Source organism: Myripristis murdjan, chromosome 4 (genome assembly GCF_902150065.1).
Source record: "Myripristis murdjan chromosome 4, fMyrMur1.1, whole genome shotgun sequence".
In the NCBI taxonomy this organism is placed as follows: domain Eukaryota; kingdom Metazoa; phylum Chordata; class Actinopteri; order Holocentriformes; family Holocentridae; genus Myripristis; species Myripristis murdjan.
The window spans coordinates 10107372-10130139 of NC_043983.1; the positions used below are offsets into that span (position 1 = coordinate 10107372).

Below are 22768 nucleotides of genomic sequence, written 5' to 3' on the forward strand. Positions count from 1 at the left end.
CTAAATTACACCTTTCTATTTATCTATCCTTTAAAGATAATTTCATAACTTCCTGTTTCCTGGCATTCATATTTTAGGCCATAAAATAAATACATAAAAAATAATGAATAAGTGGACAGATTATACCTCATCTTTCAGTATTCCTGAAATACAACCTAGAATTAAGAATAATTAAGAATAGCCTAGTCTGTGCAAGTGATAACATATCATCATATATTTTTTGCATTTTTTTTTTTTTTTTATTTCTTTAAATTGAATGTAGTTACATTTAAATTTTAGAACCAATGCAGCCTACTGAATTAGTATTAAAACATACTATTTCAGTTTAGTTGGATCATCTAGTTTGAATGATATCAGCATATACATTAACGTTGTCTCTTTTATCTCCTTGAATACACTTGAGAGGCAGGCAGGCTGCACACAGACCCGTATATCTTTATCTGCCTTGGCCATGCCCTGTCCCCTCCCTTATTTCCACATGTGAGCCATATAGTTTCACGCGTGGCTATATGCACACTTTAACAGTATAGGCTCTTCTTTGCTGACTTCAGATCATATTCAATATTTACTTCTGGCTAGCAACTGCTTGACTGTGTAGACAGCAAGGCAACATGGGCGTCAGGGGCAAATATATCTATCTTGGAGGGAATCCGTTGTAGCACATGTGCAAGATAATTTATGCATTTTTTTAAAAAATGTTACGGACTAAATAGGAAAATATGCAGCCAATGTTAATGGACGAAGAGGACACTTTAGTGCTATTACAGAAACTGGGCGAAGTTTTGGAGACAGTTGATCGTGATTATAAGTAACTTGTAAAAATGTATGTTGTCGAACCGTGACAAAAAGGAAAAAAAATGCAAAATTATTGTGGAATAATCCGGGTGACTTTTTGCACGTAACTTATTTTGCTGGTGTAGCCCGGTTACTGTAGGCTGCTCATCATAGTCGCTGAAACGTTGCGGCAATAAACGGAGCAGTACAGAAGAGTAGACCTACAACATCCGGGCAATAGTCAGCCTGCGCAGAAACGGAATGGCGGAGGTAAGTGAGCGAAAACGAGGAATGTAATGACCCAAATGATAGAGAAACCCGAGCATTTTCAGACCTAGTGTCACTCCGGACGGTACACGCGGTTGTTGACAGTTGAACCCGCCGGTGAAAGCCGGCTGAAAGAGAGCGACGGGGGCATTTAGCCGGGGAGGAAGGAAGAAATGGAGAATCTCTCCACCGTATCGCCTCACTCCGCGTTCTTGGCTTTAAAGAGCCATTCCCTCTGCTGTGATAGTAAAGCCGCAGAAAACAATAGGAGTCCGACGGGGGCTAATAACCGTGGTCCTCAACTATTTTCAGGTGCGCGCCGGCGACAAAGTGGATAGGGCGAAAAGTTGGGAGAGATGTCCAACTTGGCGCAGGTAAACTCCGGCCGTCTCTTTCGGAAACACTGAGAAGTAGTTATTTCCTTCTTGTGCCACTTGTAGTGAGTCGGAGAGAGGAAGGGACGTTCAGCACCAAGTCACAGGAAAGCGCCCCTGGTCAGACAGACAGCGCCCAAGGTGGGGTGGGAGAGGCACACGACTGGGCTTTCTGCTGGACTTTTAGCACTTCTTTGTCCGGGGGTATAGTGTAGCCACTTTGTCACAAGTACTGTCTAATTAAGTGAGTGTTGGCGCCTTAAGCGGGCTGGTGCGGGGCAGAGGAGCCAGTTTCCTAACTCTGGTAGCAGAGTTCCTCATGCCGCCATCAGCATACAAAGTTTTAACTGAACTGTAACAACTGTGTCTGCTCAGCCAAGGCCTGCTGCAACTCTCTCGTCCTGACTTCAAAGCCACAAGACCCTGTGCTCTGAATTCCCTCAGCTTAAACTGTGTTGACTTGCATCTCTCTGATAACATTAGGATGTGCTGTGATCTTACAAAAAAACAACTGTAGTCAGTTTCTAATGAATTTTGAGAGCCCAAATGCCACTGCAGTTTTGTAATATCATTCACGTAGGCTGTAGATCAACTGTGACACCATGGGAAATGCTTGAAAACACATAAAAAAATATAATCAAAAGTGCAGTAAGGTCACAGTAATACTCTCAGACACACAAAATGTACTTATAGGAATATTAGTCATTCATTGCGACTGATAACATGGAGGGCTGTTAAGTCCACATAGTGACCAGCAGTTGAAAAGGCCGCTTTAAAAGACAAGTGTCAGCTGATCTGTAATGGGATGAGCTGGGATCAGCCACCCTTTGACCCATTGTGTGTGTGTGTGTGTGTGTGTGTGTGTGTGCGTGCACATGTGTGCATGTGTGATACAGGTAGGCCTGTACAAGGGTTGCGTACATGTGGGTCCGTTAATGCTTGTGATTGTGTTTCACCACCCTGCTGTTTTTATATATATCTTGGAAAATTTGTGCATGCAGTACCCTGTGTCTTTGTGTGTGTACATTATGTGCCTCTTCGTGTTATGTATTTATGTGTAGATTGTTTTTTTACATTCATGCATAACTCTGTGTGTGGTGTGTGTCTTTTAGGTGGTTGAATGGACTCTGGACCTGAGTGTGTTGGTGGTGTCCTAGTGGAGACCCTGAGGTACAGCTATGAAGGCCCTCAGCAGCACAAGCAGAAGTCCACATAGGCCTTAGAGGAGTCCGACAAGTGCTCTCCTCGCCCCATGAAGATGGCAGCTCGGTCGCACACGGTACAGTCAAGTGAAGCTACAGCTACAACTTGTGTTAAAGTCATAATCATAATCATAACTTGGCTATAAATCTGCATTGGTTTCTTTTAGATACAGTCTGTCCAGTATTGGTTGGACCATTAAGATGATTTAAAAATATGTCAAGTCAAAAACAAGTCAAATTAAGCATGGCCAGCTGTGCTGCACTGGTTTGAGATGTCAACTCTTTCAGCAACCACTGAGCTACATAGCCTGCTTTGTTCACACTTTATTTAGATAGTCCAATGTTGATGCTCAATTTCCTATCAAGTGACTGATGTGCCACTAAAAAGTTTCAAGTGAGATAATTTTGTGAAAAGTAGTCCACAGTCAGTGTTTGGGCTAGAGTTCGTCTGGGTTAGTCGGGGTTGATGCCGGAAATAGGGTTAGGTTAGTTTTAAAATGGGGTCAGAGTTTGGCTACAGTCAGTTTTAGGGTTACTCAATCTCTTGAGGCAAGTGAAACTTTGTTGAACATCAAATTTTTAAAAATCAGCATTTCTCTGGCCAAGTAAAGTGATTTTTTTTTGTTCAGTTATGTATTTATGTTAAACTCTACCAGACAGGACGTGCTGGTAAGAGTAGGCTGTAAAAGCTTTTATTCCTTTTATTAGTGTTTTTGTCCCCTTTTTTTCTGTATAATATCTATTTTTAGTTGTCAGCCTCACTGTATCATTCACATACCTTTATCACAAAGCAGCCCCAGTCATCACTATTGTGGTAACTAATCTCTGTTACCACAATACCAACTAAAATTGAATATTAAATGTGAAGAATGATTACTTAACTGTTTTCATTGAGTCGTGCTATTAGAGTTACTTTTAAAATATTCTAAAGTTAGGGTGAATGTATAATCTATATACTGGAGTACATATATCTAAGCCAACGCACATTTTTAAAGGCAAGTTGTGTTCCAAACTTGTTGCTTGTGGTCACAAAACACATAGCTAGGAATATGGTGTTTTTCCCATATGGGAAAGCACACATTACATTGGCTAAATATCAAGTCCAAGATTGAAAGTTTATTCTTATGTCCTTGTGGAAAATGATCTTCCCAGGTTGTCTTGGAGGGAACAAACTGCTCATTACAGCGAGCACAGAGAATCATCCTTACAGCTTGAGATGGACTATATGCTATAGGAGCTGCTTGTGCAGTCAAAGTTTTTAGATTTGTTTCAGTCAGCTCTTTCCTGAAGACTGCAGCACTCTTCAGACGTGGTGCATCACTCCCTCCATTAATCTAGGGGCTTCCCATTTATTCTCACCGGCCAAATCATGCAGTGTGTCCTCAGTTAGCGAGAAAATCTGTGAGATTTTTCTGTTTTCCGGCTTTGTGTTTTTTGGAATCTACTGTTGACCATGAAATATGCTTTTGCCAAATGTGTGCCAAAAGCATTGACGTCACTGAACTTAACTTTCATTGCATGAAATGTGGAAGTAACCTGAAGATTTGTGTTCTTGCCCTTCCTGTTTTACCCGACCATCCTTCTTTAAACCTCTGGCCCTGTCTTCACGCTCACTTTCTGTAACTTGTGCTCGTAGGCCAGTGAGCTTCCCTTGGAGGAGCTGCTGGCTCTGTGTGGTTACGAGGTGACAGAGCCAGAGAGGGAGACTTGTCACCTGGCTGCCAACCTGCCAGACATGACACTGGATAAGGTGAGGCACACTCTGATGCATATCTGAACACACCTGGGGCTTTATTCATGAACATGTATGTGGACACCTGAATAAAGCTGCATATGCCTGTGTTGTGTGGCATATGTGTCTTACTACATTTTAACATAAACATTTTTTCATTGTTTGAACCTCAGTTTTAATGGAAATGGACATGATTTACAATTACTTTGCCATGTGAATGGTGCCCAACAGTCATTGTCATATAAATGATTGAATGACAACTGTTCACTTATTGTAGCAGAATATTTATGGGGTATCTTAACCTTGGAGTTGAGAATGAATCTTGCATTTCTTGCATCACAATTTACACATTTGTGAATCCTGTCGGTAATACTCCTAATGTATTGTTGTGTAGACATGAAATTCAATCAAACATCAGTTTTCTTTATTAAAGATTGAACTCATTTTGATGATGCTATCAGCACCATTAACATTTTTAGGCCGCTTCATATGAATTAAAGTGTTTTTACGTTTTTTTGTTTGAAAACTCATCATACTTCTCCATCTCTCAAAATGAAGTGGGAGAGAAGTGAGGGTCAGGTTTACACCAGGACATACGCCGCCATAGCTGTGTGTTGTTTGGATTGGACAGAAAGGCCACAGATCCAGCACTCATTTCTCAGCCAGTTTTGTTGGAAGTGTATCCATTTTTTCTTGTGAAACGCTGGACCCATTTGAAGTATAGAATGGCTTACAAAAAGCCAAGTTGACTCATACTTGATACAGTACATGCTCTGCGTTTTAGGCCCGCAATCCTAAGCGAATGTTGACAAAAACACTGCAATTCAGTAAGATTGGAAGATTATGTACTCGTCAACTTCAAAGTGAAATATGTGTGTACAGCTTTTATACTCTAGTAAACGGTGTCACTCAGTTCTTTTAAGAGGTAGGCCCAGGTGGAAAAAAAACACAAATAAAACCTGCTTGCTTGGAGTAAAACTGGTATAATACTCACCAGAATTTCCAGGTATTGAATTATTAGCCAGATTTGAATACAAAGACAAAGAGTGTTTTTAGAGGCGTATAAGCTAATTGTAAATGTGCAGAACTGTTTTGTCATATTAGAAATATTGCAAACCTGTCGTGCTTGATTATATGCTTAAAAGCTTTGCGTCCCACCCTTACTCAGGGAATAAAAAGAAATCCGGGAAAGATGGTTGACTCATGAAATATGATTAGTGTATTCCTTTTTTGTGCTGTTCTGTGCTATTTCACCCTCCCTCTGTGTCAGGATCAGATAACCAAGGATCTGTTTCCTGAGGAGGAGGAAGAGGAATCATCAGCCGATGACCTCACCCCCTCCGTCACTTCAAACACCTCAGATCTGCTCCGACGTTTACAAGGTAACACACACACACATGCACACACACACACTCATACCTGTATATAGTACATACTTGTCATGCTGCCCCTGCGTCAGTGTTTATGTCAGTATTTCTCAGACATACACAGACAAACATGTCCATTTACACTAACCCTAAAGACCATAAAATCCAAATTTGTATATCACCGTAGCAGATACATTAAATTACCCTAAAAGAAACATTTGGGGTAAAATTAATAAGAAAATACTATAATTTCAAACGCATGTAATTACCCTAAAATTAAGTGTTATTCTGTTTAAATTACAGATTTCAGTCATACGTACATTTAAATTTACAATATAAAACCTTTCACCATTTCACCACCTGTTTTTGTCATAGTCATTTACTGTAAAAGAACAACAGTTCCTGACCGTGAAATTTACGGTTCTCAAAACAGCATACTGTAATGTCGTATACACTGTCACCAGTATTATACTGTAAATTTCACAGTTTTTTTTTATTTTTTTTTATAGAGTGTAGGTATTGGCTGGGATTTTTATATTGTGATATCATTATATGGAATAAGTGGTGACATTTCCTGTTTTTTAAAGATTGCATTACAATAAAGGGATTTTTCATCCCTCTTTTTTTATTTTACTAATGATTTATCTCTTGTGTGTAAATAGCTTACACAAGCACCAATTGTCATCTCTCTAGTATCATCACAATATTGATATTTAAGAATTCAGTCAAAAATGTTATTATATTTGATTGTGTCCATATTGCTCAGCCCTGCTATACAGTAAATTTTTAACAGTGGGCCCATTCAGGTTGCAGATGATCAATTCTCACAGTTAAAGGAAGTTAGAAAAATGAATGTCAGCTTCATTGTTTTACTTCCTGTTCACCCTCATTGACAGAGTCTCACACAGGCACCAGGGCTGAAAAGATACACCAATGGCTCACCAATTTTAAATTCAATACAATCTATCATCTCAGTCTGAATGTGTTACAATGTATTGATACAGAACTCTAATTATATGCTATATATACACAATACTACACAGCTTGATTGGCTCAAAAAATACCAATTTTATATCGTCGTGGTCAACAATTAAAATTGTATAAAACAGTGCAGTGGCACATAAACATGTCATTAGGAAGTCAAAAAAGCCAAATAATCATTGTGCAAAGTCTAAATAAGTTCAGCTAACATTGCACGTGTTGATCTGCTGTATGCTTCAGGTGGCTACAAAATTCAGCTGAACTAAATGATGCTATTCTAATGCAGTACAACAGCAAGTTTTATTAATTAAAATAAACAAATCTAAGCAGTTTAAGTGTGCTAGCAGTAGCCACAGTAACAGTAAAACAATCCAGCACAATACAGATGGCACACTGTTGTTGATTTAATTTTTTTCCGTCAAGAATATGAAAATTTTGAGTGTCCTATGAAACAAGAAAGCTGCATGTTGCAGTACCACCGATTTTAGCAAAAGACATAGAGTTCTTTAACTGTGTCATGCTCTTTTGCAGACCTTTCAATTCTGTCTTTCGGCTGTGACCGCGTGTGTGTTTGTGTGTGCGCATGCAATGTTTGTGTGTGTGTGTGTGTGTGTGTGTGTGCACAGCATCTGCTACATGCCCTTATGCTTTAGAGCACCATCGGCTCGTGGTTAAATGACAGGGAAACAAAAGAATGTTGATGCAGTTTTTAATTTTGATATACTGTAATTTTTTTTTTTTCTTCAAATTTTCATTTGTTACACAGACAGCGTGGGTTTTTTGTACACACTAATATATGTATCTTATCAGTCTCACCAGGTTGTATGTAGGGGTGGGCATCAAAAATCGTTCCTAAATTTTAAACGTTTCTAAAATTTCAATTCCATAGGACTCATTGATTAATTTTATTTTCATTCTGGTGAATGTTTCATATCAAACAAATTAAACAAATCTCACTCGTGCTAGTTCCAGTTTCTGTAGCCGTTACCGTAGTATCCACCTGCAAGAGTGGGATGGGTTGAATCATGAACCGCAGCAAGCAGTGCTCAAGTGTGGCTTTATTTTACTCTGAAAAATGCCAGGTCGTCAACACAAACAATCTATAAATGAGTTGGTTTTGCCGTGTAATCATTTCAGTGGCCTACAGGAATGAATTGATTATCAAATCATTCATCATTAATGACAGAGACCAAATTGAACTCACTGTATGCAACAATACGTTAATTTCATTTTATTGTTCTTTTTTTAATAAAATTTTTGTGTAATCTTGTGAAATAAGTGACCTGTTATGACTCTTCCCCTCAAAGAACCAGAATCAGGAATAGTCAAGAACCGGAATCGAAAAGCAGAATCGGGATCAGAATCGTTAAAATCCAAACAATGCCCAAGCCTAGTTGTATGTATACATTTTACCGTTGGTTTTACTTTTTCACCAGTGCACACAGTGTACAGTTGTGCTGGAAGAAAATACATTTCTGGAACTTGTTTTTTAGTGGAATATTTCCTTTACCTTCAGCTTCAAGTTGGTGCGTTAGTGAGACTACAGCTTATTGTTTATAGCTCTGCATTATTCTTCCATAACATTACTTTCTAGAGTGTACAGTGTAAGGATATTTCATGAAATTTTTTATTTTAATTAAATTTAATTTTGTTTTTTGGGTGTATAGTGTGATTTTGTACCTGCCTAGTAGGACAACTGCTTTGTATGATTCCTGTATAAAGTATTAAATGAGGCCAATGGCACTCATAATTTTTGTTTTAAATATATTTAAACAAGCTTGCCTTGATAGTGGTTCTATGTGATCTTAACTTTGGGGAAAAAAGTGACATCATTAGTGCTGAGTGAGCATTGCCACCTTGAATGTCTCATAAGCACAGTTTAACAAACAACATTCCAGTAACTCAGCCGGAGTGCCACAATTTGTTATTCTCACAATTTGTTATTCTCACCATATTTTGAACAAAATTTGAATCCAGAAAAAACACGTTTGAAAAAGATTCTTTTTTTTATTCTGAGGCATAATCAATGCAAAACAATGTGTTTTCTTCATAACATTTTAAACAAAGGTATTTTTTAAACCATACTGTAGAGAACTGAACACTTGAACAGAGATATCAAATTGTAAACAAAATGTGTTGCAGCAGTTTTGCTACATGTAAAATAATATTTTTAAAAAACAAAACAAGTGTTAACTTAAATCACTTAAACAATGCAAAATCACAAGGATGGGCATCCTCAATCTCCAGGTGCTCCAGGCTTAATCTTTTTGTAGTCTTCCTTTGTTTTTCTCCATTGTTTCACTGGGCACTAGATGCCCTGCTCTCCCAAATGCATGCATCTTTTTTTCAGTCAGTCATGTCAGTCACATTAAAACAACTTTGCGTCAGGCTATTTAACTATAATATGTCAACTCCCACTTGTTGAGAGATTAGGCTATATCAGCCTCTGACACTTTTTACAGTGTTTTTCCCCCGTGAGCAGCAGGCAGCTCTCCCCCATTTTGCCTGCAAGAGAAAAGCTGCCTCCTCCGGCCACTGCTGCATCAGCATGGCCCCGAGAAGAAACTTTTCCCATCACGTCCTGCTTGCTACACCCTCAGCAAGCAGGATGAATGAAAAGAAGCACTCCAGCTGAGTTAGCAGTATGTTGTTTGTTAAACTAGCCAGGCATTCAACGTAGATACCGTGTTATGCCCAAATACTAAAGCACAACTATATACTATATGTACTAAATACTGTTTGTACAACTTGCAGTTTACATTGTTTTGCCATTTGTTAGTTTTGTTAGATGATTTAATAAACTGAGTGCAGGTTTCCACAGTGTGTATCATGACATCTGATGATAGCCATATTTTACATTGCAAAGTATCATGATACAGGATATTGTTACACCCTTATTTGCTCAATATCTCCCTATGGTGCATGTCCCTCTGCATAGTCCTCAGGCCAAATATCAAAACACCAGCCCCTACTTGCCGGCATCGTGATGACTACATCAAGAGGAGGGACATCCTCTCCCTATAAACAAGAATATATGGCATCATCACCTCATTTAAACACCTCTTCTTGGTTTATCAAGAAAGAGAAGATACATGTCTTGACATGTATCTTTACTATATGTGTATGGGGCTAAAATGTCAGCGATCAATACTCACCCAGAGTGTGTCCTGTCATGGGCTTCAACATGCCCAACCTGCCAAGCAAGCCTGGGCTCTCATTACCTGTTACTGGTAACAGCTGTGTGTCTGATGTAATATGAAAATTCTGTCTTGCCAGGCATGAGCAGGGGCAACATCTTGCCGCCTGAGGTCTTTGACAGTTGCCTACCAGCTAGTGAACTCATGATGATTCAGAAGTCTTACTAGATTTCTTTTCTGAAGGGGGAGGATGAAGGGACATCATCCCCGCTTGCACAAGGCATGGATCTCCACAGGGTATGCAAGCGAGCAGCTGACAAGCTGCATATTTCACGATATAAAGTACAGGCTAAACAACTGTAGGCTGACCTATCATGACTGAAAGAGCCTACAAGTCAGTCACCACATTGGTGAAAACCCTTAATTGTCTTCCCTCTATTTCTGGCATGCCAGGCTTAATTGCAGGAGCAGATTACCACTTTGCCAAGAACTGAGATCAGGGAAGAAATTTGTTATTACTAACTACCTAACTAAGACCTGTCCGACAAGCAAAAGCATGACATCCTGGATGAGGGTGTGGATCCCATCATGCTCTTCCACATTGCTGTTGCCACCATGAAATAACTGTAGGAGGAAAAACAGAAAGGATAGGCCGTGCAACTTTGTCTACCAAGGAAGAGTCAGCAGCACAACCGTTTAAGATTCTCAGACATGGGGCACCCTGGTAGTTCTTATGTCACTATGAAATAAAGCAGAAAAGGCAAAAAATAATACTCTTAAAAAAAGATTCCTAGGCACCTGCCCCCCAGCTTATGGCACAGATTCCCAAACAGGGGATCCTGGTTACAGAAATCTGTCACCTCAGCAGTGAACCAGAGGGGACTTCAGACCCATCCCTCCCCCCGTGAGGCAAAGAAAGAAGTGACCCACGTAGCAACTATCTTGAGGTCAGAGGGTTCCCCTCCTACAACTCTACTCCTGGGCCGCCAGTTTAGTATTGCTCTGCCCCAATTCAATTCAGTTCAGTTGTTTGTTTGCTTGTTTGTTTGTTTGTTTGTTTGTTTATCCAATCAGGGAATCAGATCACATACTCCAAGAAGAGACTAGTTTGCTCCTGTAACACATGGACACCTTAGGGCTTATAATAAGTTAGAAAAATAGTGTGCTGACTCCCAGCCAGAAAATCCCTTGGGCTCTCCCTGGATTCAGTTTCCCTCAGAGCTTACCTCTGAGGGAAAGAGGGTGATGGTCCAATTGCCATTTCTTGCCATCTTCTGCAGGAGGCTGTCATTACCTTTAAGGAATGCCCCTCACTGCTTGGCCTGACGGCATCAGCTCTGGTGGAATAACTCCTAAGAGTGTCCCTGGCATTGACACATTTTCTCTCCTTCAATTCATTTCAAGTCAGCTGAATTTATGAAGGGTCATCATGTTGGATAACACCGTTGTAGTGGTGTTTATCAACAGGCAAGAGGGACTCTGATCCTCCTGAACGCACACACTGGCTCACAAATTGATTTTGTAGAGCAGCATCTCCTGTCACTGACAGACACTTATGTTCTGGGAGCACAGAACTGTGGGGCAGTCTTACTTCCCAGAGGCAATCCTCAGTATGGAGACTTCAAACTCAATCCTGGGATAGCCAGTCAGCCACACTATGGTCACCCAACATATATCTCTACACCAGGAGGAAGAACAATCAGTCACCCAAATTAATTTCCTTGAGAGCCAAATTCTGGGTCCTAATTCTGCCCACTCTGTCCAGAGAGCAAGAAAGAGGTTTATAACTAATGCAGATAGCCTGTCCTGGAGAGGGAACCATTGTTTGGCAGACATCATTCACTTTCTTCATGGCTAACCATGGCCTCTCCACTTGCATAAAGGGAGGGCAATCTTTCAACCTCCCATATTTGTAAGAGGCCTGTGAGAGAATAAATAGAGATGCAATTTGGACTTCCTTGGATCGTCATAGCCACGTTTCAGAATGCTAGAGCCTCATTCACCAGGACACAAATAGTGTGTTTGAGGACAGAGGCCTGTATCACGATGCAAGCTCAGTTTTCCCTGGTTTGATAGATAGAGATAGATAGATAGATAGATACTTTATTCATCCCGAAGGAAATTCACAAATTTGCTCAGACCTATCCGGCTACATTAATCGAGATCATGGTGATCAGGGATAACCGGTATCACGACGCTGGTTATCAACTCGCTCATTCGATCCAGGTTTGCCTCATCAAGAGCTGTGAATGCACACGTATAAGGGGCGGGTTCTGAGGCAGCAGACCAATCACAAACATGATCAACAAGGAAAAACGCACAACATATGTCATGGCGGAGGAGCAGCGTATTATACTAGAAAAGTATGAGGAGGAAAAACAAAATTTACATCCTAAATCGAACACCGTGGCTGCCGCAAAGAGAAGGCATAATGCTTGGTAACGAATTGCTGACTGCATAAATACTTAAGTTACACATCAGTGGCTCAAGTAGTCCACATCTGACGCTGAAACCTATGAACTCAATACAATCACGTCAGTACATCAGGTTGATAGCCTGAATAAAATCATTTACTGAGCTGCGTTAGAACAAAAGGCAAATATAAAGGGCTACTCACCCTCTTGAATGAAGGGTACAAATGATCATTTTTCACATTTGCATCAGCGAGCTGTCAATTAGGCCCATTCTCTCACCCAGGAATATGTAGGATTCAATCCTATCCAGAAAGTTAGCCTGCCCCGGAGCAGGCTAGCTTTCAGGACAGGTTCAGGATAGGTTTCCTATCCCAATCAGAGGTGAACCAGCTTTGAGATACAGAAAATCCGGAGTTGAGCCTGAAGTTATCTCGCTAACGCCTTAATCCCGCTTCGTGATACAGGCCTCTGGTGTGTAAGGTCACATTGCTCATACTGCTGGTCAAAATGCTGTGGGGCACCATCTCCTTGTCAGCTATTTTATGATAAGATACATTGTTTCACCCCTTAGCCTTTTGAGATGAGTTTTATCAAGTGCTCTTTCTCAAGACTGCTCTTTAGTCAGCACTGGTGTTTGCTGTTGTTTGCTAGCCAAGTTAGCAATATCCGTGCATTTTCAGTGAACTCTGACTGTATTCAGTTGGCCATTGGGGACATCTGAGGGGTGGTGTCAAGGAGCTTGATATATCTTCTGTCTATAAGGAACTTTGATATGTCTTCCTCTTGAGCTGGCACCCTCTTTTGTCCTTCTGTTCTCCACCTCAGAGCAATAGTGTTTGCATATATTGTGCATTCTGTATCTACAAGGACAAAACAATTGGGTTTAGGGAAACATCAGTTATTTGTGTCATGGCCAAACTTCATACTAGCAAGTCTATCATGAAAGAATGACTTTCTCTGTCAATAGTGGGAGCTATTTTTTTGGCCTATGGCAACAAGGAGCACACACATCGTACCCTCATTATGAGAGAACTGGGGTTACCTCTGTAACCTTAAGTATTCTACTACTGGATCCTGATCATGCTGAAGCAAATAAACAAAATTACCTTGTTCAAAGGCATCATATGGGAGCTGTATCTAGAATGATCAAATATGACATTATTTCATGGATTTTTTGTTAAATAAGTTAGAACTTGAATGAAGGTATTATGCTAATTTGATTTTTATATTTGTGGAGTCACAGCTGCTGGATTACTAAATAAACCAACGGTTTTGATCATTTTTATTTTCATTCAGTAAAGGAGAGGGATTTTCTTCTCTCTCATATATTTATGTTTATTATGACTGCTGACATCCTTGTCAATAGCACACTTTACCTGTTAAATAAGATTCTTCTTTTTTATTTTATTTTGTAAATGTTTACTTATTTATTTATCTATTCATTTATTTATTTATTTATTTATTTATTTTTATTGATGGAAAAAAACAGGAAGATAGCTGTTAAAAGAGAGGTCTGATTCAGAAACAAGGCTTTTGGTGCACTTCTAGGGGAGGTTTCATGAATGATTTAAAATAAAGTCTGTTTAATGTCGTCTTTCAGGTGGAGACAAAGACACATTAGTCAGCTCTTCAGAAGAAGATTCAGACGATGCCTCCATTCCCTCCAATGAAGAGCGCAAGGTAAGCCATCCACTAACAGGGACAATGCTGACTAGAAACTCACTGACCAGCACAGACTTGGATTCAAGCGTGGTGTCACCCACAGACTCTTTCCACTGGGTTTTGCCGTATAGACACACACTCAAAGATTCAGCCTCTGTCATACAGTGTACAGTTACATCTAAGCCATTTTTAGCAAACTCATTTGCAAATTCTGGCAGTTTATGTTGCAAACATGGACACCTCATGACACATGGCTTAGGTTCTTGTCTGAATCGTTTGGGTCCACTGGCAAATTTGGTTTGTATGTAGTCCACCAACCAGAGAATAACATGTATTTGGGCTTTGACTGTCAATGTATGTGACTGCATCCTCAGGACATCATGGTGGGCTCTATGTACCAGGCGAAAATCCCTCCACTATGTCCATACACCTACCAGGAGAGAGGTAAGGCCTTGGTCTCTTTCAGTATTCTATCATCCTTTCACCTCTCCTCAACCATTTTAATCTGCTTCCACTGCTTAGATGATGGAAATGAAAAAGCAGCAAAAAAGATCATATGTATGATCATGTGATACCCTCAGGTCTTGGATTTTAAACCTCTCAAATCTAATCTTACATATTCTCAGCACCAAGGTCATTATCCCAGTAACTCTCCTCATGATCTGCCTTCCCTCAATCTTCTTTTTCTGTCTCTCTGTCATCTCCTCTCTGTGCCTGTTCCAACTCCTCATCTGTATTTTGTGGTCTGTGCTCTATGAGTTTTATACTCTCTTCTCCATCCTTTTTCTTTTTCCATCTCCAGCCTATGACAGTGAGGACCAGTTGCTGTGGCGTCCCGGGGTTTTGCCGGTGCAGGAGGTGGAGGAGTTTTTGCTGAGCGCACAGAGACCAGGAGGACAGGAGGGGGCAGCACACACACAAATACAGGGGGACACTATCCGAGACAACGAGCAGGTACACTAAAATCAGGGCAGAGCATAGGAGACATTATTTGTTATATTTATCGTGCCACTGCTCAGCAAAACTTCTTGTGTTCCTTTTAGCAATACACTGAACACCAGATTGTGACCTCTCTGAGGGGCCTGTGTGTATCAAGGAGGGATTTACAATAGTTAACTGTGATTATCTTAAAGTAAAATGTTAAATAAGTCCGCCCATACTAAATGCATAAGCATTTTCCTTTAAATATAGATCAACTACTTAGTTTAAGGTAAGTAACAAAGTATAATAACTAAGTACTTTTAACAGAAACATTCCCCAGCACTGCAAATAAAGTAATCTTATCTTAACCCTGGTCTCTCAAAGACCATGAACAGGTACAATACATCTACCGTTTTCCATAACACAGTGACACCGATGAGTGGAAATGCCATTTAAGCAGTGCTGAAAACAATTGGTGGATATGAATGGCTCTGTACTGAATGCACGTCTTACGTTGAGCTGTACCTCCTTTTGTAGAAACCACATTTAAGTTGCCTTAGTGCTTAATAATCTCTGAGTAACCTGTATGCTCCTCTTAAACCACGTCTTCTCTTTATGACTTAAGTTGTTTTAAAGAGTAAAATAAAGGATCACAGATTTTCTCCCATGATCCTTTCACCTGCTAAATCTATGCCATTGAACAGACAAGAAGTTTCTATTATCTTGTCCTTTGTGTAAATATAGTCATGTTTTTCAGCTGTTGTTTCTCTTTGTGACAGTCTGCTTTGCTGCTTCTCTCCCTCCTTTTCTTTTGGCTCTCAGGCACTGTATGAACTGGTGAAATGCAGCTTCAATGCAGAAGAGGCACTGAGACGATTACGCTTCAATGTGAAAGTGTTTAGTGGTAAGAGTCTCACCACTGCCCTACTTTTGCCTTCTATTATGTTAATTTTTAAACTTCTAAATAGCTCTCAGTGACTCACAAAAGAATTCACTCTTGATCAAATCAATCCAGTCACATCATGGCTTTTGGAAACTTTTCAATGATATTCACACACTGGTTCAGAAGGCTTTTTCCTGTACTTGTGTTGTGTGTCAATCTATCCAGCGGTAGAGCAGCCTGATCCCTGCTTGACTCCTCAAGCTTGGTTAAAATTGAAATTAAGAACGACAAAATCATTTTAGTACACCAAAGTAATAATCAAAACTTAATGAAAAGAGGAATATCAAATATCAATATCCAAACTAAATGGCCCTAAAAATAAATGAGCCTGAATTATTTTTGTGTTTAATTTTAATCTTTTGACTCTTGTTATATTGCTTGTCTTTTTTCTGTCAGTATGCAGAGCCGCTACAAACATGATTCATACAAGAATGAAAAAATAAAACACCAGTGCCAAAAATAAATGAAAGACAAACTAAGACTGAATATTCAGGAAAAAAATAAGAATCCATCTAAAGTTGGCAAGAGCTGTCTGAAAAATAATTTCAACTGAAATAGAAATTGAATTTAAAATTAAAATGAATGGAAATGATAACCCTTTAAGGTTCTTTCCACTCTTCCTTCTCTTTAGAAGAGCTGTGTGCCTGGAGTGAGGAGGAGTGTAGGAACTTTGAACACGGTTATCGAGTTTATGGGAAAAATTTCCACCTCATTCAAGCCAATAAGGTGAGTGCACGGAGGACAAGTCACAGAAATCTCTGAAATGCAGATGCTTTTTTTTGCTTCAGTCCAACCTGAAATTTGCTTGTTGAAACCTGATTGATGATCTAACTGCTGTATTTATTGTTGTTTGACAAAATTACATTCTGTTGCTTGAGGCACAGACAGATCAGATCAAAATCCTCCTCCCTCCCAGGTACGAACGCGCTCCGTCGGGGAGTGTGTAGAGTATTACTACATGTGGAAGAAGTCGGACCGCCACGAGTACTTTACCCAACAGGCCACCAGGCTTGGCCGCAAGAAGTTCAGCCTGCAATCAGGGAACATGTGAGTACAGCTGTGACACAAGCAACAAGTCTCTCAGTTTTGTCAAACTCTGTCCCTGAGTTTGCCATATAAAATACATGGAGAAAAGGCAAGCTTGGGATCTTAGTAATATGTGCAGTTATTAAGGCACCCAAAATAAATATTTTGCCCTACTTTGCCATATTTGCATGATTTTATGAAAGTAAAAAATCATGGAAGAAAAAAACACGAGCTCTCCAGAATCTATGTGTAACCATTTCTGCAGACAGTTCTTTCTTGAGTTTTATAGAAAAGAACCAAAACAGTATACTGTAACACAAACTCTTAAAATCACAGACTAAAACATTCCTATGTATTTGCTTTTGGGAGTGTGGAATGGGGCCTCTGAAGTGGTTACATCCAACATATTGGCTGGCAAAGGATAATTCCAGTCATTTTTATTGGCACCCTATTTTCCCATCATTTTTCCCTCATTCTGGTTAATACTGACCAAAACCTTGTTTGTAGCTTCACTATAGAGCTATGAATGTCTTGCTCACCTGTGCAGACACTCCTAAAATAACAATGGCCACAACAAAAATCAACCTCAAAGCCTATCTTTTAAATTGTGAAATAGTTGTGAACTTGCCTATGTTTATGCCCAGTCTTGTACAGGTTTGACGCTATTCTTTTCCAGTTAGTCAAATTTGTATGGTCATGCATCCTTCCCATTAAATCTAGACTAGTCATTCCTATTCTGAGAAGCTCTTTCAGTAAATCCTTGGCTGGTTTATCTGTTTATTTATTCATTCCTATTAGCTGCAGCTTCCCAAGGCTGCAGCTTTTCTGTCTCTCAGTCTGTCTCCAGGTCTCTCTTTGTCCTCTGGTAAAAATTCTGGTAAAAAAAAAAATATATATATACTGTTTTGTAAGACATCAGACATCATGTAGTAAACTCTTAGGGGAGGACATGTTACCCTTGTTGCTTTGAATGCTTCACCTGCACACATGGCAATTAGAGAATTATTGGGTGTTTGTCCCATACTCATATTCTGCACCTGCAATATCTTGGGTTTAAATTTGAGCTGCACAATTAACTATGTTAACTAAAGTGTAAACAGCACCATAAAATAATTTTCTTCTTCAAATGAGAATGTAAAATGATCAGGATTATTAGTCATGACCACGTGGCCTTAGTTGAATCTGCTTTAAATTTATGGAGAATTGAGAGTTGCTCTTAAATGGCCAAATCTCTGCTGAGATTCTTGAAAAAGTGAGATTCTCATTTGTAGTTTTAAGGTTCTTTGTCAGAGTTTATAAATTAATCATATGTTTATAGTGTATATATATAACATATATATATATATATATATATATATATATATATATATATATATATATATATATATTATATTATATTATATATTTATCCATAAAGGAATATGATATTTTGGTTCTGAGCTTAATTGTCCTTTCAGTGGAATTTGATTTGTAGACAGGTCTTGTCATAAAAACACACTTATAAAAACACTATATTCCTGTCTCCAGGTGGGGGAACTTGCTGCCTGGTGCTGTTCCTTCCTCATATGATGCTGACATCATATTTGATGCTATAACCCAAAAACATGTCATTAGGTGGTGTGTGCTTCTTCTGCTATATGCTCTCAATCTGACAGTCTGCCTTGAAAACCTGACTTTCTGCCACCCACTCTACTCTCTTGATGCTACCTACCTGTGTTTTCCTACACTGACAGGAGCTGTGTTGTTTGTTGCAGAGAGGATGGAGATCAAGATGGGGAGGTGGGAGAGCTGGAGGGAAGCAGCAACTCCCAGAGCTTATTGTCTCACAGCTCTTTGGGGCCTGGGCAGCTGGAGTCTCCTTCACCTCCATCATTGGGCCTGGACCTGCACAAACAAGGTGAAGACTAGATCCAGATAACAGAATAGCCATTACATTTGAGAAATTGTTAAGAGGATTCAAACAAACACCCCTTATGGTGGTTCAAAAACTCAACATAACATTTCAATTTTATATTTTAGGCATTTATGTTATGCTCTCACCCAGAGCAATTTCAGTGAGTGCAACAGCAGAAAAACCTAAAAGTCCTAACAATAACTAGCATGAGTTGTCATCAGAAGTAGAGGAAGGATTAGAGCCACAGTGACCTGACAGTATTCACATGACCCCATGTTGACATGCAAAGAAAAATGCTTGGAAAGTAAGTGTATGTAAGAAAATAGGTAGAAGGGAAATTTTCTTGTTTGCCTTTACCCTGGAGTCTGGACTAAATATGGTCCTGCAGTAGTCATTTTATTCTCATAGTGTGTCTAGTGCCTGGCATTACATGTTCTGTTTGAACTTAATTTAACCCAGTAGACCCATTGAGATTACAAATCTTTTCTATTTATTTGGTTACATGGCCAATAGTGCGTCGCTGAGATAAAAAAAAAAAATGTAAAGGCAAATTGCGGCTGGACACTGCAGTAATAATAATGTGAAATTTTGCTGTTTAAGTGCTCAAATTGTAGTAGTCCCTTAGAAAATCATCAGGCACACAAGCCAAACTCCTTAAATCATGACTAAACAGGATTGTAGACAGTCAGCCTGCAGCGCTTTATGTAGGATTACTAACCAGATCCATTTAAACAGGAGTCCATTTGAAGAGGAAGCTGGTCTTACATCAGTACCCTTATCACCAAGAGGACTGATAAGCACTGACTCTAGCACTTTTAGCTCTATTCAAGTGGTAATGAGGTCATGGCCAAGGAGTTGGGTTTGGTATCTAATAGACCTAAACCTAAAAAATGTGGTTGAATCAGTCAGAAAAGCTGTCTACTTTCACCCATCTTTCTGTGTCTAAATCATTCAGATACAATACCATGTCAGACACATGCTTCACTGCTGTACATGCAGTCATCTGGATTTCTTTTTTGTCTATCGCATTCCTTGTTTTGATTATGTGGTTTACTCTTTATTTTCTGTCATGAGCTCATTATCTTATGTTCGGATACATTTTGAATGTTATCTCCCAATTTTTGTACATTTGTTTTTCCCATTGTTTTCTTGTTTCTTCTGTGTCTTGCATTGGTATGTCTGTGTGTGTTTGCTTCTGTTCATGTTTGTGTGTGCGTGTGTGTGTGTGCATGTACGTATATTGACATGGTGCTCCAGAGGATGAGGGCCGCCCCCGGCGCAGACGAACACCCCGCTTTCTCTTAAAGCCGTGAACTCAGTCCACACAGGCCACAGAAAGCAGGCAGGGTCTGCAGGTAAACAGGCAGGAAGAAAGAATGAGAGAAAAGAGAGAATGGGAAATAATGTGGTGATTGAAAGTAAACTTCATTAACATGCCTCTGCTAAACTCAGACTCCAGTCAGAGCCAAAGGGTACAGAAATATATGCTACACTCATGTTACAGTTAAAGCCAGACATATGTAGTTGTTTCAGAACGAATTCTCCCCTCTTGAAACTTATTAGATTTTTTCCAGATATACTTGAACTAAATCTATTAATTCAAAACTTGATAGTATCAAAGTGGAAACAATTTCACATTTTATTCATCACTAACATTTGGATTAATTAAAATGATTCATCCTCTTATTGTAGTGGATACAAATTGTCTTAGTAATACTGAAGTTTGGCATCATGTACTTTTTGGATTCAGGATGTAACAAAATTTTACCATGCGAGACATGCAACAAACACTACACGCCTAATTGCAGACTACATGTTAGTCTACAAAAATATATATTGCATATTGTTCAGTGTCTAATTGTTACTCATCCCCATGAGCACTGCTTTGTGTGCCTTGTTTCGAAGTGTGCAGTCTGAAGGGTCGCAGAGCAGCTGGAGACACTTTGCTTACTCCCCAGAGCTGCACCTGTGATGTGATGACAGTGATTCTGAAGGCAGTGGCAGTCTCACCTTTCCACTACAGCCATGGCTACCATACCAGCCTTCCCACCCCTGCTGGAGGAGGACATTGTCCGCAGATGACCCTCTTGTCTGTCTCTTGCTGTCATGTCCTCCCATCACTTGGGCTTGTCCACTGGTTCCCCACCATCAAAGGAGAACACCTCAACCCTGTTGGAGTGAGCTTGGCCTTGTCATGGATGATCATGGCTCTAGTCTCTAGCCATGCCACCATCAGGGTGGAAAGGAAGTCTGATACAACTTAACTACAGCCAAGGATATTGCTTCCTTCATAGATCATGTCATGACCATATCTTCTATTGGAGTCCACAATGTGTGGGTTGTCAAAATCACCCTCCAGTATAAGAACAAGGAACAACTTGTCCTGCTGACCCCTGTTGATTTGTTTGGAGCCTCAATCTCCCTTGCCAATGAACAGTTCTGGCTGCCACAGTGTCATTTTCCATGTACCCTGAGCCCTGCTGCCAGTTTTCTGGCACTTTGATGTCATCCATATATCAAATGCTATTTATGAAGGGAGACTGAATCCTTCTAGGACGGTCTGGCCCAGTCCAGTGTGACTTTCTTTCCCCAGGCTTTATGGGCAATCCCAGCTGAGAGCAAATTCCTTGTTTCTCAGTCACTGTCTCCAGCTACTTGTTAGCCTGTGACAACCAGTTGAACAGAGTAGAGCAAGCTTTTTGACATCAGTCTCTCTCTAGTCTGCCTCTTCTGTTAATGGCAGCACTTCTCAGGCAGTATCCTGACATCTCTGAGGACAGATGGCATAGATCAGAGGCTGCACTGTTGTTCTCTTCACTTAGGTGTTATATGAATGTATTTGAGAACAGGCTGTGCTCTCATGAGAAGAGCACCTTCATTTGGTTGGTTTGGTTGTTTTGCCCTCATTGAGTTGTTTGGCAGTAGAGAGGGCTGATGTCATGCACAAGTGTTGTGTAGCCTCCAGCCCACAGCTGCTTGCCTGCCCTGTGACAGGCATGCAGAGACTTTTAACAGGAATCATGAAAACACCGTTTTGTAACAGAGAGCAACACACTTAGGTTTTGCTGTGTCCCGCCTCCATTCAGTGAATTCACAGAGTTGCTCATATTTCTGTCAGACCATAACCGCTCATGCAGGAGCTGCAGGAACTACAAAAAGAGCTCCAGAATTCACTGAAGACTTAGTGGATGGAGAATAGAGGTAAATGTGCCTTAAAATGCTGAAAAGCTATAAGGTGAGCAAGCTTATCCTGACTGGCTGAGTACCTGGACGGAAAGATTCAGTGTGTGCAGCAGTGAGGCAGCCTTTGTTTAGCATAATCACAGAACTACTGTTACCATGCATTACCGTTGTTCTCAAAATTTATGAAAAAGGATAAAGTATTTCACTTGTTGGCAAGAAAGAGCAGTTCATAAGATACACCACCGCCACTACTGTAATTTATTGCAATTTGTCCATTTCTAAATAGAAACTCACTGATGTAGTATCTTATTAATTATTAAGTCATTTCTAGAGTAACATCTGTATCAAATTAATTTCCAGATAGAGGATCATCTGGATCAAATCTGCATTTTACTGTTTTTCAGCTCAGTAAGATGTAAAATGTGAGGGGAATGAATACTTTCTGAAGGGACTGTACATGCTCAGGTTTAAGTAATTCAAATGTATTTTATTTGTAGACCTCTGAATGAAAGGGTGACATGTAAACTACTGACATGCAAGTCAGTTGTTTACACATATAAATTTAAAAAAAATTTAAATTGAGTGATAAAACATTGTATTACATGGATGCCCATGAGGTGGGTAGTTGTTTTGTCAAATCTTAACATCTTGTCCTGTCAACTCGTCTGTATTCATCCAGGTGGTGAGCTGGTGTTTGGGCTTTCAGAGCTGTGTGCCAACGGGTGTCCTCAGCAGCTATTCAGTTGTCCATTTTCTCTCCCAACCATGGAGGACCTCCAGGATCCCGGCCAAGGCAGCTGCCTGCCCACACCTTCAGCTCAGCTGCAGTCCCAGCCCTCCCCACCCTGTCCCCAGAGCTCCCAGCGTGCCTGCAGCCCTCCTTCCTCCCCT

At 40.0% G+C, this 22768-nt stretch overlaps 1 protein-coding gene across 2 annotated transcripts; it reads left to right on the top strand.

The window, feature by feature from the left end:
* The first annotated feature begins 1008 nt into the window (after positions 1-1008).
* On the top strand, positions 1009-22727 carry mier2 (mesoderm induction early response 1, family member 2). Of its 2 annotated transcripts, none has more exons than XM_030049869.1 (13): positions 1009-1044; positions 2528-2694; positions 4254-4367; positions 5620-5731; positions 13849-13928; positions 14285-14354; positions 14713-14864; positions 15654-15735; positions 16406-16500; positions 16691-16821; positions 18555-18697; positions 19952-20049; positions 22557-22727. In XM_030049869.1, the coding sequence occupies exons 2-12, from the start codon at positions 2668-2670 to the stop codon at positions 20005-20007; spliced, it is 1062 nt and encodes a 353-aa protein (XP_029905729.1). In that variant the 5' UTR covers positions 1009-1044; positions 2528-2667; the 3' UTR covers positions 20008-20049; positions 22557-22727. The 2 variants fall into 2 exon arrangements, with proteins under 2 accessions (XP_029905729.1, XP_029905730.1); XM_030049870.1 differs by lacking the exon at positions 1009-1044 and adding an exon at positions 1384-1415.
* The last annotated feature ends 41 nt before the right edge of the window (positions 22728-22768 follow it).